Source organism: Podarcis bocagei (genome assembly GCF_964188305.1).
Source record: "Podarcis bocagei genome assembly, chromosome: 2".
Taxonomy (NCBI): Eukaryota; Metazoa; Chordata; class Lepidosauria; order Squamata; family Lacertidae; genus Podarcis; species Podarcis bocagei.
Window position 1 is genome coordinate 9,741,082 of NC_138126.1, and position 15,462 is coordinate 9,756,543.

Here is a 15,462-nt window from a genome sequence, read left to right on the forward strand (position 1 = left end):
TTACACGCTCCACAACGAAATGCTTTTTTCTGTCCTGGATCTCCCAACAATCAGCTTTGTTTGGGGGCCACGACTTCCAGTGCTATGAAGGAGAGTTTGGATTTGATATCCCGCCTTTCACTCCCTTTAAGGAATCTCAAAGCGGCTAACATTCTCCTTTCCCTTCCTCCCCCACAACAAACACTCTGTGAGGTGAGTGGGGCTGAGAGACTGGCCCAAGGTCACCCAGCAGCTGCATGTGGAGGAGGGAAGATGCGAACCCGGTTCCCCAGATTATGAGTCTACCGCTCTTAACCACTACACCACACTGGCTCTCCAGTGAGAATCTGCAATGTGGATATAATGTGTGTCTGTCTCCCTGCCTCCATCCATCATGGGGACCAGAGCAGTGGGTAGGCAGTTTTGTTTGTCCCCTCCTGGGGCAGGAAGCCTCAACAGAGAACTTTCTTGAATTAACAACAACAACTGGCCATCCGCCTATGTCTTGTGACATAGATAAGGTGTGTGTTCGCCACTGCAAATCAGGTTGTAACCAACATTTCTCCCTCCTTTTTCCCGTGGAATGTGGCACTTTTCACGAATATTAGCTGGACCTATTCCCTAAATGAATTATCTGGTGCCCGATTAATCCCTTCTTCTGAATGAAGCTTTTTCCACACTCGGGGCATTCATAAGGTTTCTCCTCCGCGTGGGTCCTTTGGTGTTTGATCAGCGTATCTCACTGAGAAAAGTTTTTCCTGCACTCAGGGCATTTGTGAGGCTTCTCTCCTGTGTGGATGTTCTGATGGTCAATCAACCTACAAGGGTGATGGAAACTTGCCCCACACTCGGTGGGTTTCTCCCCTGTGTGGGTTTTCCGGTGTTTGAGTAACGTATCTCTTTGGGAAAAGCTTTTCCCGCAGTCCTGGAATTCGTGAGGCCTCTCTCCCGTGTGGATTTGCAGGTGACTCACCAAACTGGTCCTCTGGCTTAAGCTTTCCCCACAGTGGGAGCACTTGTGTGGTTTCTCTTCCATGAGGCCTCTCTGATGGCGCACCCAGATCTCTCACTGGGGAAAGGGCTTCTCGTCCTCAGACCATTCGTACGCTTCCTCTCCCATGTGCATCCTCTGCTGCTCAGCCAGGGCGGATCCTCGCTGGAAGCTCTCCCCACACATGGAGCATTGATGAGGATGTTCTTCGGCATTCAGCCTCCCCAGACGCAAACTGTGCTGGCCGTTCCTCCCAGGATTTGAGGAGAAGGGCTTTTCTGCTCCAAAGTGCACTGGGCTTCCACTAAAGGGAACTGGACTTCTGGGTGATGGCTGCGTTCATTTGCTCCCTGGTGTCCTTTGGACTCACGCTTTTTGTTATGTACTGAAGTTCTCACCCTGGGCCAGCAGGGGGATACTGCAAATAGTTTTCACTCAGGTCCACATATGCAAATAAGGAATTGAAAGTGACGTTCAGTGATTGGATAGTTGCAGAAAGTTGTTACTGTTGCTTTGTAGTTGAGCTTTGCATAAGCAGATTGGCTGAACCCTTCAGTTAAGTTCTGTTCTGGGTCTGTGAATAAACAAGAGCTGTTTGAAGAATCGCTGTGTCGTCTGATATGTGGGAGCACTTGTGTGGTTTCTCTTCCATGAGATCTCTCACTGGGGAAAGGATTTCTCGTCCTCAGACTATTCATACGCTTCCTCTCCCATGTAGATCCTCTGGTGCTCAGTCAGGGCGGATCCTCGCTGGAAGCTCTCCCCACACATGGAGCATTCATGAGGATGTTCTTCGGCATTCAGCCTCCCCAGACGCAAACTGTGCTGGCCGTTCCTCCCAGGATTTGAGGAGAAGGGCTTTTCTGCTCCAAAGTGCACTGGGCTTTCACTAAAGGGAACTGGACTCCTGGGTGATGGCTGCGTTCATTTGCTCCCTGGTGTCCTTTGGACTCACGCTTTTGCTCTGCAATCTCAGCTAACAAAGGAATGTTCCTTAGGGATATTTCCTCTGGCACAGCTTCCCCTTGGTGGGAAATCTCCGTCTTGAGCTCTCTCCTTTTACCTGCAGGTGAAACCAAAAACATTTTTTAAACATTATGTGTGTGGGAAACCCCTAAGCAGGACCTGGGAACAAGAGCCCCTCCTGGAGTCTCCAGCAGCTGCTATTCAGGAGGATTAGTGCTTCCAGCCATAGAGGCAGAGCATATAACCATCCAAAGTCTTCAGGTAAAGGTAAAGGGACCCCTGACCATTAGGTCCAGTCGTGACCAACTCTGGGGTTGCGGCGCTCATCTCACTTTGTTGGCCGAGGGAGCCGGCGTACAGCTTCTGGGTCATGTGGCCAGCATGACTAAGCCGCTTCTGGCCAACCAGAGCAGCACACGGAAACGCCGTTTACCTTCCTGCCAGAGCGGTACCTATTTATCTACTTGCACTTTAGTGTGCTTTTGAACTGCTAGGTTGGCAGGAGCAGGGACTGAGCAACGGGAGCTCACCCCATTGCAGGGATTCGAACTGCCAACCTTCTGATCGGCAAGCCCTAGACCCTGTGGTTTAACCCACAGCGCCACCCGAGCCCCGAGTATTATCCTCCAGGAATTGTATCTAATCCCCTGTTAAAGCCCTCCAGGTTTTTCAGCCATTGGAAGGCACCACACTTTATTAGGAATATAGGAAGACTTTACACTGTGTAGTAATATCGATTAATAATAATAGCCAAGTCGTACCAGGCATTCATATCTAGGGAAGGAACGCCATAACTGGGCTGCCACCATGCAGATGGTGCCTTCTGCCAGGTCCATCGAGGTCAGTCTTGGCTCCACTGACTGGCAGTGGCTCTGCAAGGTCTTCCCAACCATACCTGCAGTGTCCTGGCCAGGGATGATGGGAGCTGTAGCCTTAAGCAAACAGAGGGCACCAGGTTGGCAAGGCTGAAAGCGTCTGTTCCAATCTGAAGTTCTTTGCCAGCATGCTAAAAAGGGATAAGTTAGAACTAGCAACCAGACTTTTAGGAGTTCTCTTCACGGAATCAAGTCCCGCTTCCTAAATCAGAACTCCCGTCCATTTAGGGCAGAGGCAGATTTTCTCCAATTCAAAAATGACAAGGAAGCCTATGAATGAAAAATGTTGCAGTATGAATACCACAACTTACTAGATATGTGTGTGTTTGTGTGTAATTAAAAGCATGGGAAGCAATCCAGAAGTATTTGCTGCTACTTGAGAAAACATTCAGCAATTGCAAAAACCTGGAGACATTTTTTTTTTTTTTAAAAATAAAGATCACGTGATCGCTGAGTCATTTCCAGGAAGGGAAACTCCCAGTGACTGAAAACTGAAAAAGCGAAACTTAACTCGGGTTTTGGCGCGAGGGAGCCATGGCTGCTGCAGGGGGTCACATCCAGAGTCTCCGTGATGAAGCCACTTGCTCCATCTGCCTGGATTACTTCAAGGATCCAGTGACCATCCCGGAGTGTGGGCACAACTTCTGCCGATCCTGCCTGGTCCTGTTCTGGGGGGAATCGGAGGCGGAGGCTTCCTGCCCCCAGTGCAGAGAAAGAGTCCAGAGAAGGAGCCTCGTCTCCAACCGGCAACTGGCTAATGTGGCGGAAATAGTGAAGAATCTCAGCCTTCAAGAGGGAAAGGAAGAAGGAGGGAAAGGAGGAGTCTGTGAGAAGCACCAGGAGCCCCTGAAGCTCTTCTGCAAAGTCCACGAAGCCCCCATCTGCCTTGTGTGTGACAGATCGAAGGAACATGAAAATCACAAGGTGATTCCTCTGGAAGAGGCTTTGGAGGAATACAAGGTAGGAGATCCCTGGATCTGGAGGGGAGAAATAAATAGCTGTGGATTCTTCTGGGGAGGTTTGCTTTTGAATTCTCAGGTCCAAAGTAGGCATGAATTGTTTTTTTTTTTTTAATTTATTTTTATTAGAAAAAAGATTCACATTATACATCAAACTTCAGATACATATATACACATCATTAAAAGGTAAGAAGAAAAAACAAGCAAAAAAAAGAAAAAGAAAAGAAAATTACAAAAAAGAAAAAATACTCAGAAAAAAGAAAAAAGAACAAGGAAAACAAAGGAAAAAAAAACAGTAGAAAAAGATAGACTTCCGTTCAACTTGGTCCAGGATTACACAATCATTAAATAATATTTACAGTAGAGCTTACAATAGTATTTAACATCGACGGTGTTAATTATCTTCTGCTGTTGTATTACTAATACCCATATTGTTCTCAACATAAATTAAAAATTTCTTCCATTCATCTTTAAGTTTCGTAGTATTATTTTGCCTTAATTTCTGTGTTAATCTCGCTAATTCTATGTATTGATATAATTTCACTTGCCACTCTCCGGTCGTAGGCATATCAGGGGATTTCCATTTTTGTGCAATTAGGATTCTCGCCGCAGCTGTCGCATATTGGAAAAAGATTTGATCTGGTTTTTTTATTTCCTCCCCAACCATACCTAAAAGAAACAACTCAGGTATCTTGGGGAAATTATATTTTAAATTTTTTTTCAGTTCATCATAGATCTTTCCCCAGAAATCCTTCACTGCCTCGCAGGTCCACCAAATGTGGAAAAAGGTCCCAATCTTCTCTTTGCATCTCCAACAACTATTATCGACAGTTTTATACATCTTTCCTAGCTTTACTGGGGTCAAATACCAGCGGTACATCATTTTCTCTAGGTTTTCTCGGAGGGTTGCACACGCTGTAAATTTTATACCCTTCCTCCAGAGTGTCTGCCATTTATTGTAATCGATATTATATCCAAGGTCTCTATCCCACTTCACCATCGCGCCCTTCACCAAATCCTCTCTTGTATCCCATTCCAATAGTTGTTTATATAATTTAGAGAGGTGTTTATCATTACTCTCTAAAATTTCTATCTGGAATCTTGATTTTTTATCACTCATCCCCTGTTTCTTATGCTCACTCCACAGTGCATTAATCTGATGGAAGTGAAACCATTCTTTTATCTTATCTTTCAACTCGTCATAAGACTTCACTTTCCAACCTTCTTCCGTCTTAGTTAGAAGATCCTCATAGGTCCATCTTTCTCCCATCATATTCGGTTTTTTTACTTTAACAATATCCACTGGGGAGAGCCACCAAGGGGTCCCTTTTTCAATCAGTTTTTTATATCTATTCCACACCTCCAATAGTGAACCTCTAATTATGTGACTAGAAAACCCTCTGTGAATCTCACCTTTCCCCTGCCACAGATAAGCGTGCCACCCGAACCTAATATCAAAACCCTCCAGGTCCAGTAGGTCAGTGTTTCTAAGGGTGGCCCATTCCTTTACCCAGCTTAAACAAGCTGCCTCATAGTATAACCTTATATTCGGTACCGCAAAGCCGCCCCTCTCTCTTGCATCTGTCAGGTATTTAAACTTTATCCTGGCTCTCTTCCCCTGCCAAATGAACTTAGTCATAATTCTTTGCCAATTCCTAAAACGGGTGGTGCCTTTAATTATCGGGATATTTTGGAACAAAAATAATAACCTTGGGAGGATGCACATCTTAATCGCCGCCATCCTCCCCGTCCATGAAAGCTTCAGCCTCTGCCAGATGTCCAGATCTTTTTTTATTTCCTGCCAAATCTTATCATAATTATCTTCTACCAAATTTATATTTTTTGGAGATAGCCAGATTCCCAAATATTTTACCTTATTCACAATTTTTATCCCGGTCCTTTGTTCCAATTGAATTTTGTCCTCATTAGCCAGATTCTTTGTTAAAATTTTTGTTTTCTTCCTGTTTAATCTAAATCCTGACAGTCTGCCGAACTCCTCTAATAATTCTATCACCTTACATACACTGTCCACTGGTTCTTCCAGGGATAGAACTAGGTCGTCGGCATATGCCTTTAGCTTAAATTCTTTCTTTCCAATTCTTATCCCCTTCACACCCACTGCATCTCTTATTCTATTTGCTATGACTTCCAAAACCATTATGAAGAGCAGGGGGGATAAAGGGCAGCCCTGCCTTGTACCTTTCCCAATCTTAAATGATTTAGTTAGGCTGTTGTTTATAATCAGCATAGCCTGTTGTTCCGAGTAGATTGCTTTAATTCCTCTCATGTAGGGGCCTTCTATACCTGCCTTTTCCAAACATAGTGATAAGAATTCCCAGGAAACATTATCGAAAGCCTTCTCGGCGTCTATGAAAATTAGTGCGGCTGGGGTGTCTATCCTTGTATCTAAATATTCAATGATGTTTAATATATGGCGCACATTATCTTTCTGATGTCGATTAGGGAGGAATCCCGCTTGGTCTTTATGGATGTGTTTCATTAATAACTTCTTGAGTCTACTTGCCATTATATCGGCAAAGATCTTATAGTCGTTGTTAAGCAAAGAGATTGGTCTATAATTTTTTATATCAGTTTTCTCTGTTTCTGATTTTGGAACTAGGGTTATGAATGCCTCCTTCCAGGAGCCGGGAATTTTCCCTCCCTGGAGGATGTTATTGATAACATCTCTAAGCACCGGAGCAAGGAGTTCTTCTAGTGTTTTATAGTATTTTGAAGGCAACCCATCCGGCCCAGGGGCCTTTCCATTTTTCATCCTATTAATAGCTTCCTTTACTTCATTTAGAGTAATTTCCTTATTTAATCGTAATCTGTCCTCTTCCGATATATATTTTCCTCTTTCCTCCAGAAGAGCAAAGTAGGCATGAATTGGTGGTTGTTTATTACCTTAGAAGCAGCCCAGGGGAAGCCTGAGGGCTCCTGGCATGGCTGGAGGGGGGAGTTGAAGTCTTTTTCTCTGCCAGGGGGACAAGGGGATCTTGAAATACTCACAGCAGTTTCAAAGATTTGAACTGGGACCTTGGCAGGGAGAGAAAGGGTTAACCACATCCACATCCCCCAGCAAGGCTGCTTTGTACATATTTAGAACAGTAGAAATGTAAACTGCACATAGACAACTGAGCACATGCCTCCTTTGGCTAGCAGGATGCTTCCTTAATGCTCTGCAAAACAGAGCGCAGCAAGGGATCACCTGGGGGGGGAATGGCCAGGAATTGACCAGACGGTGCAGAATCCCCCCCCCCAAATCTTTTGGAAGCAGAGAGTGGAGTGGAAGCACCTACTGGTGGGGAGCATGCTTATTGGGGGGGCTGTGCAATGAGGTTTCGGGGGGGGGAGCTGAGGATCTCCTCCCATCCCAAATGGCAAAGGACTCAGTGATTCAGAGTAGCAACTGCAAGGGCAAGGGGTATATATATAATGCCTTTTAATTTTAATCCCTTTTAAAAATATCACTTGTTCCACTACAGTGGTGCAAAAATGCTCCTGTGCTATGCAGTGGAGGAGGAGTTTTGGATTTGATATCCCGCCTTTCACTCCCCTTCAGGAGTCTCAAAGCGGCTAACATTCTCCTTTCCCTTCCTCCCCCACAACAAACACTCTGTGAGGTGAGTGGGGCTGAGAGACTTCAGAGAAGTGTGACTGGCCCAAGGTCACCCAGCAGCTGCATGTGGAGGAGCGGAGATGTGAACCCGGTTCCCCAGATTACAAGACTACCGCTCTAAACTAAGCATATTTAAAGCATGTTTATTTCTTCTGCTTCATTCCCACCTGCCCACCAAAGTGATGAACAGAGTTGCATACTCCACTTCAGAGGTGTTTCAGAGCTTCGCAGATTTCAAATCAAGGAAGCAGTTGGCCTTTCAAGTAGAAGAGGTGGAGAAGGAGATTGCAGGGAGAAGGGATGAGCAGCTGGCCAGACTCTCCAGGAAACTCTCCTCTCTTGAGAGGATCATCCAGGAGATGGAGGAGAAGAGTCAGCAGCCAGCGACTGAACTCCTACAGGTAAGACGGTGGCAGGAACAGCCCAAGGATCCAGGAAAAGGCTGCCTCCAATCCTTCATGTGTCTCTTTCATGTATGCAAGGAGTGCAGGGTCTCAGATGATGGAGCCTCTAGTCAGATATGTAATGGACAGGAAGACCCAAGAGTCCTGGGATGCTTAACTCACCTGAATGCAGACTAGAGATTCTTCTGTGTTCTTGATGGAACAGGAGGTGGTTTTCTGCTCTTTGCTGATGATTTGTCTCCAAATGCCTTCTTCTTGGCAATGCTGCCTTCCTGCCCTGGGCTGGACTTCAGCGAGGATTCAGGCCTCCTTCTGACATGTGGCAGTCTCTTGACCAAGCTTCTCTTCCTGTTCCCTCCACATCTTCTGGGTTGATCCCCTTCACAATGGATACAGAGCAGCCCAAAATGGTGCTCAGTCACAGTGACCAAAGAGTAAGACAGAGAGACTCATCCAGACTGCTGCTTGTCCCACCGCTTTCCTCAAGTAAAACCTGCTGCTCTTTACTGCTGAATGAGAGCAAACATCAGCCAGGTTTTCTCCGGATTGACGTTTGCTTAGATGTTGCACCAAGGAGCAGGTTTTTCCTGAGGGAAAGCGGCAGGGCAAAGGCAAAACCATTTAGACCTGTGTTTTCTGGGCACAGGAAAAGCAGAAGTGTGGATGAGCCCAAAGAAACACTGAGCTATTAATAATAATAATAATAATAATAATAATAATAATAATATATTTATATCCCGCCCATCTGGCTGAGTTTCCCCAGCCACTATGAGCAGCTTCCAACCGAATATTAAAAACAATACAGCATCAGACATTAAAAACTTCCCTAAGAAGGGCCGCCTTCAGTTTTCTTTTAAAAGCAAAATAGTTGTTTATTGCCTTGATGTCTGCTGGGCGGGCGTTCCACAGGGCAGGTGCCACTACCGAGAAGGCCCTCTGCCTGGTTCCCTGTATTCCCGCAGCGAGGGAACCGCCAGAAGGCCCGCGGCACTGGACCTCAGTGTCTGGTCAGAACGATGGAGTGGAGACACTCCTTCAGGTATACAGGACCGAGGCTATTTAGGGCTTTAAAGGTCAGCACCAACACTTTGAATTGTGCTTGGAAATGGATGGGAGGTGCTTTATTAGCCCTTTGGAGGCATTTTATGCTGCAGGTGCTTTTCTTATTTCCAGTTGGAAAGTAGAATGTGAAATTTGGGGACTTCTATGGAAGACAACTTGGGACAGTTCCCTGGTAGGATAATCCTGTAGGCTTACTTATGTCAGAATTGCACAATGCAAACTGGATTAAAGTTAATAAATTATAATCTAAGACAAGAGATGGAGTGGAATCTTCTACTGAATCCATAAACATGAGATTCCCTTAAATGCTGGTGGATTTTCATAAGGATTTTCAACAATAATTGCAAACTGATGTGGAAATGTGGAGAACTTGATATTGGAAAAATTCACAATTTCAGACTGGAAAAATAAAAGCTGTGAGAAACCAAAACTTATTGATTCCACCATCCCTGCCCACAACCTTGCCATGTGCCAGGCAGACTGACATTCAAGGGCCAGGGTCTGAGGGGGTCTTCCTAGTGTGGCCTGTGGTGTGCAGTGAATTCCCTTCTCTTTTCCCCTCTAGGATGTGAGAAGGACCTTGCAGAGGTAAGTGGATCTGGCTCATTTCCATTAGCATCACTCTTTGAAGCTGAGATGCAAGAACCTCAGACATGGCCCTCCAGGGGTTGCAGGGGGGAGACTGGAGGACTCACTCCCTGAGGCATCTCACAGGTAAAAGCAGGGGCCCCTCTTTGGAACTTGACAATGGGTAGAGCACAGTTGGTCTTTTTATACTGTGAGGAGATCTCAGTCTCTTGGGAGTTGGACGTGCCTGCCTTAGCTGTTTCCTTCTAGACTGACCAGTTCAGTCACTCTGCAGCAAACACTCTGCCGGCCCCCCACCCTGTCCCAAGCAGACTCCTGCCCCATAGAGCCCCTTGGGAGGGGGCGATTTCTCACCAAGGAGCAGGAATTGGCTATTTTTTTTGACCATATTCCAGCTGCAGTATTTATATTTAAGGTATCACTCAGGTGCAGAGTAGAGGTTTTAAGGAACATTTCACATTTCCCAAAGAAGTGAATCTCTTTTTCTTCCTCTCCCCTTCTCTGGGGACATCCAGAGAAAAGAAATATGTGCTGTGCTTTCATCACCCTCAGACAATTCCTGCCCCTTGGTACCATATGATTCTGCTGCTTCTTTAAATAGGCATCAGTGGGGAGACCCAGAGGCCTGGGGTTGCTGTTTTGGCCCTTGGGGGTCTGGCCAAGGAGTCCGTAGTGAGGAAGAAACTCCCCACTCAGCGCCTGCCTGTCCCTCTAGGCCTCCTCCCAATTCCTTTCTTTTCCATTAACAGAAATTGCAGATTTGAATGGGCTGACATTGTTTTTCTTTTCACCAGGTATGAGAAAAGAGAGAGTCTAGAGAAGCCGATGGCTTTCTCTCCAGAGCTGAGGAACAGGGTCTTGGAATCCTGTGATCTAAATCACCTTGTGGAGGATGCAATGAAACAATGGAAAGGTAATGAAAAATGGCTGCTAGGATTTCACATTGGGAATTCTGTTACTTCTTCAGAAGTGAACATGCCAGGCTCTTACTGCATGGAATTGAGTAACCCCAGGATACCTTCCTTCTTGGGGCTCCAGCCTTCATTTCCTGTCCTCCAGAATGGCCCATGTATATTGTGACGCTGGATCCTGTAAGGGAAGCCTGAACCAGAGTGTATCTGTTTTCAATTATACGGAACCTCCTTTTCCTTTTGGTTACCAGTCTACACAATCTGGGGTGGTCCTTTGGGAGGTTCTCCTGCTCTGAATGGAGTCAATTCAAGGATGTCACATTATGAAGTGTTACTTTTGTATGGAGATTTATCTGAGGCGGAAGAGCGTTGCGCTTACACTTTATATCTTTTTGCTTCCTCAGATGCTGTGTTATACAGAAAACAGACTCGGAAAGGTAAATTTCCAGGGGAGGAACAATTTGACAGGAGGGATGGGGACTGATATTTCATGGTGTTAAACCGTATGTCCTGCAGACTTTGGGACCCCCATCAATGGCGTCACTCTGGGAAACAGTCCTCTAGGGGGGTTGGGTTCTTCTGTTTCCCATGAATGAACTGGGAGGGAGGTTGAAGGCTTGGATTGGGGGCAGAGCTTGTCCCTGCAAAGAACCTGCTCACCAGTCTGAGTTCCATTCCTGCCTATAGACTAGTATCCTGGTTTCACCCTCGATTTTACAGATTTTGCTTTCTTTCATAAAATGTATATACTGCTCGATTGTGGGGGAAATCCTCAGAGCCTTACAATATCTTACAAAACCCTTAAGGAAAATCTTGCAGGGTCAGTCCAGTGTCCATGGTTTCTGGTTCTCATGTATAGGGAACCTCCCTTGCATTTTGTTTTCCCTCCACACAATCTGGAGAAGTTCTTTTGAGGCTTCTCTAGATTTGCTTGGATTTCCCCCTCGTGAAGTGTGTTAAAAAGGGCACCCGCAAGCACCCAGTCCCTCCGCCACCTCCTGCCCAGTCTGGTCTCCCAGCAGCAGAGCCAAATCCTGAGCTGCCTCCTCCTCAGTTTCAACCTCATCAGCCATCCCCATCTCCTGAGACTTCCCACTGTTCTTATGAGATCAGCCCCATTCCATGAGGAAGGACTTCCCATTGCACGAGATCCTTTGAATTACAGGGTAAAGCTCTGCCGATTCTTCCTCTGCAATCTGGTTTGTCAGCATGCTTGGAAATTCCGGTTTCAATAGCTTTTTCCCACCAGTTTACTTGGCGCAGATGTTAACCTTCCTCCAGCCCTCCAGTACAGATTCCCATTTCATTTGTGGATTTTGAATGGTTGTATTCTGCCATTTTATAGCATGGTTTACCATTTCTGATTTCCCCATGGAATCATGGAATAGTAGAGTTTGAAAGGATCCCAAGGGTCATCTAGTCCATGGGTAGGCAAACTAAGGCCTGGGTGCTGGATCTGGCCCAATCTCCTTCTAAATCTGGTCCGCGGACTGTCCGGGAATCAGCATGTTTTTACATGAGTAGAATGTGTCCTTTTATTTAAAATGCATCTCTGGGTTATTTGTGGGGCATAGGATTTTGTTCATTCCCCCCCCCCCAAAAAAATATAGTTCGGCCCCCCACAAGGTCTGAGGACAGTGGACCAGCCCCCTGCTGAAAAGGTTTGCTGACCCCTGATCTAGCCCAACCCCCTGCAATGCTGGAATCACAGCTAAACACGTTAGTTGTTTTAATTCCTTAGGCCTACAGTTGTTGTCTTTCAATTACTTGTTTTATGATTTCATCTTTTGCTTGAAACAAGGAAACAACAGATGCTATGTTATGGTGATGTTTTGTAGAAAGATTTTCTTTGAACTATTGCAGTGTAGACCATTAAGCCTCTCTTTTTGCTTCCTAAGATGTCCAGTCACTCAGAAGTCTCCAGAGAGGTAAATTTCACATGGAGACCCCAGTTCACAGGAGGGGGGGGGGAACTAGTGTTTCATGGGGGGTCAAGAGTCTCTTCTGTATGTTGAGAACCATCCACAGCTAGACTCTAGCCCTGCTGTTTGTGCCACAAAGGCAGAGAAGGTGGACTTGAAGGGGGAGAGAAACTTCCCAGAAGGATCAGGCGGAGGAGGGAAGAGCTTTCCTCCTGGCTAGAGAGAGTTGGGTTGCTTTTCCATCATGTGACCTTTTTCAGGCCTGGTTGCCATGTGTCATCTTTTTCCCAGCCATGTCTTCTATTTTCATGATCAAAATTTCTTAAAATTTGGCAAAATGTCCCCAAGGTTTTTTGTTTGGATTTTTGTTTTACAAGAACTCATGAAAATTTTAATATTGCATTAGAACAGGCATAGGCAACCTCAACCCTCCAGATGTTTCAGCACTACAATTCCCATAATCCCTGACCACTGGTCCTGTTAGCTAGGGATCATGGGAGTTGTAGTCCCAAAACATCTGGAGGGCCGAGCATCTATGCCAGCATTAGAGTCAGATCTAAGGCACCCGGTTAGGCTAATCTGCAGCAGAGAATCACAACAGAGCAGCATCTTAAGCTAGCGACATTCTGTAAAAATCCCTTCTCTTGTGGCTGAACGAAAAGGACGCTGGCTCAGCTACAAGATCTTGGAGAAGGAGTCCAGGAAGGCAAGAGTTAACATCCCCCTGCCCTTAAGGAGAGTCCACATGCAGATGTTCAACAGGTTAATAAATTGTTCTGTGCACACTTACGTTCAGAAATATGTGAACATGTGCCCAAATATTTCATGTGGCAAGTGAGGGAGCTATATGTATTATTATTATTCTTTTCTTGTTGAAAGTTAAGAGCATTGCTACTAGCAATATATCACAGCTTCTATAGCCTACATATAGTAGGGGTATTTCAAATGAGAGTCGTCATAGCGATCCATGGTTAAAAGACGAAGTTGGCCAATGTGTCCTCTTTCTTGCTCTTCAAAATAGGGCAGCCCTACACTTGCCTATCATGACTGTCTCAGCCCCAAACTGGTAACCTTTTGCGTTATTCCCCGCTTCTCTCAGGGAACTAGTCTTATGGTATATATGAAATCCCAAAGAGAAGCATGGAATAAGCAGTCCTTTGTAAAATTGCCCTGCCACCTGCCTCCTCTTCCCTGGCAGCAAGGCCTAAACTTCCAAGATGGCTGGGAGGAAGGAGAGACCAAGTGGGTGAGAGAGATGGAGAGCAGGAATAAACAGGCTCCCCACTTAACACGATTTTCACTTTTGTGCACGAGGGCCCAGAACATAAGCCATGCGAAAGTGAGGGGAAGCCTCTATGTGGTTTTGTGTTGTATTTTAATGCCGTGAACCACCCTCAGACCTATATATGATGGGCAGTATGCAAATGTTGATATTATTTTTTATTATTATTATTATTATTATTATTATTATTATTATTATTATTATTATTATTACATGGGGGTCCTCATCCCCTATCCCAACCCAGAGGTACCCAAAGGCCAATTCCCACAGAGATTGTGAGAGGAAAGCAGCTTCTCTCCTCTCCTGCCTCCTCCAATTCTCCTCTCTTTCCCCTTAGATAACACAGAAGAGCTGAGTAAAAGGTTTCCTGGGTGGTTTTTCCCCTTAGAAAATGCCTAGATTTATTCTGATCAAAGTCTGCAAGGAGGAGTCTCAGTCTAGCATGTGATGCAAATAAATCCCCTTGATCTGAAAGGGAATCTGGGTTTTTTGGGTGTTTCTTGGATTAGGATGTCCATCTCTCTCTCTCTGCTGACTCTGCCTGATCTTCTCTCTCCCTCATCTTCTTCCCAACAGCAAATGTCACTCTGGATCCAGACACAGCCCATCCTGAACTCATCCTGTCCAAGGATGGGAAAAGCGTGAGATGGGGAGGCAAACCTCAAGCCCTGCCTGACAATCCTGAGAGATTCAGAGGCTACTCTTGTGTGTTGGGACGTGAGGGATTCACAGCAGGCAGACATTTCTGGGAAGTCACTGTGGGAAGTTGGGGATGGTGGGCTGTGGGGGTTGCCAGGAAGTCTGTGGAGAGAAAGGGCAGCTTCTCCTTTAGCCCTGAGTGGGGGATCTGGGCTGTGGGGAAGTCGGGAGGGGGGTACATGGCCTGCATCTTCCCTAAATACTCTCCTCTGTCCCTGAGTGAGGAGCCCAGGAGGATCCGGGTGACTCTGGACTGTGAAGGGGGACGTGTGTCTTTCTCTGACGCCGACTCAGGAGCCGAACTCTACACGTTCTCAGGAGCCTCGTTCTCTGGAGAGACCCTCCTCCCTTTCTTTGATCTGTGGGGAAATGAAACCCACCTCAGTATCTCCTGAGGAGACTAAATCTGCCTCTCAGGCCCAGCAGGAGTTTCTCTCCAGATCAGAGTGACTGATATAAAAAACATTTACCCACCAGGAGAACATTGGGCAGTTTTTCAAGGGGAATTTGAGAGGATTCATTTTCCTTCCTTTCTCCAGAATTCCCTCTGCAGCTTGCTTCTTCTTAAAGAGACAGTCACACTTTTAACAGTCCCAATAAATCATCTTTTCCTCACCTTCAGTCTTGTTTTCCTTTTGAGATGTCTGATTTGGCAGAGCACGAGACTCTTAATCCCACGGTTGTGGGTTGGAGCCCCACGTTTGGCAAAGGTTTCCTGCACTGCAGGGGGTGGGACTAGATGACCCTCAGGGACACTTGCAGCTCTGCGATTCTACGAAACCTTCCTCTCCCCACAAGACCTTATGCAGCTGTGAAAATGCATGCATAATTGGATTAATAGAGGACTAAAAAATGAACCCCTTCCCCCACATCAGGCAGGAAAGCTCCTTACTCTGGAGACCTCAGATGGGAAGAAAATAAAAAAGAAATTGAACAGGGCGTCAGCTTCAAAGGTCCTCTGCAAATACAGCCTCCCCATCTCCACACGTTGTCAGAAATAAACCTCATTGCATTCAGTGGGGCTTCAGCCCAGTTATACGTGTTTAGGGTTGATGCATTAACGTTCCGTATTTACAGGCTGGATTCTGTCTATCGGGGGCATCAAATGGGGTGTCCTCTGGATAATGCTGGACTCCAACTCCCCTCTGACCCATCCAGCATGGCCAGGGGTCAGAGAGGATGGGAGCTGCAGTCCGGCAGCTTCC

At 46.0% G+C, this 15,462-nt stretch overlaps 2 protein-coding genes across 2 annotated transcripts in view; both read left to right on the top strand.

The window, feature by feature from the left end:
- The window catches only part of LOC308580775 (zinc finger protein RFP-like), a 127,868-nt gene that overhangs the window by 15,801 nt on the left and 96,605 nt on the right, over positions 1–15,462 (top strand). The window lies entirely within an intron of this gene.
- Positions 9,753–14,873, top strand: LOC308581144 (butyrophilin subfamily 1 member A1-like). The gene is made up of 3 exons (XM_081183645.1): positions 9,753–10,356; positions 10,759–10,791; positions 14,135–14,873. The coding sequence occupies exons 1-3, from the start codon at positions 10,269–10,271 to the stop codon at positions 14,650–14,652; spliced, it is 639 nt and encodes a 212-aa protein (XP_081039771.1). The 5' UTR covers positions 9,753–10,268; the 3' UTR covers positions 14,653–14,873.

Excerpts from the sequence above, each read along its gene's own strand:
- LOC308581144 (XM_081183645.1), top strand. The coding sequence starts at position 10,269 with ATGGCTTTCTCTCCAGAGCTGAGGAACAGGGTCTTGGAATCCTGTGAT. Across the intron at positions 10,357-10,758 it reads TGCAATGAAACAATGGAAAG|ATGCTGTGTTATACAGAAAA; the intron begins GTAATGAAAAAT and ends TTGCTTCCTCAG. Across the intron at positions 10,792-14,134 it reads CAGAAAACAGACTCGGAAAG|CAAATGTCACTCTGGATCCA; the intron begins GTAAATTTCCAG and ends TCTTCCCAACAG.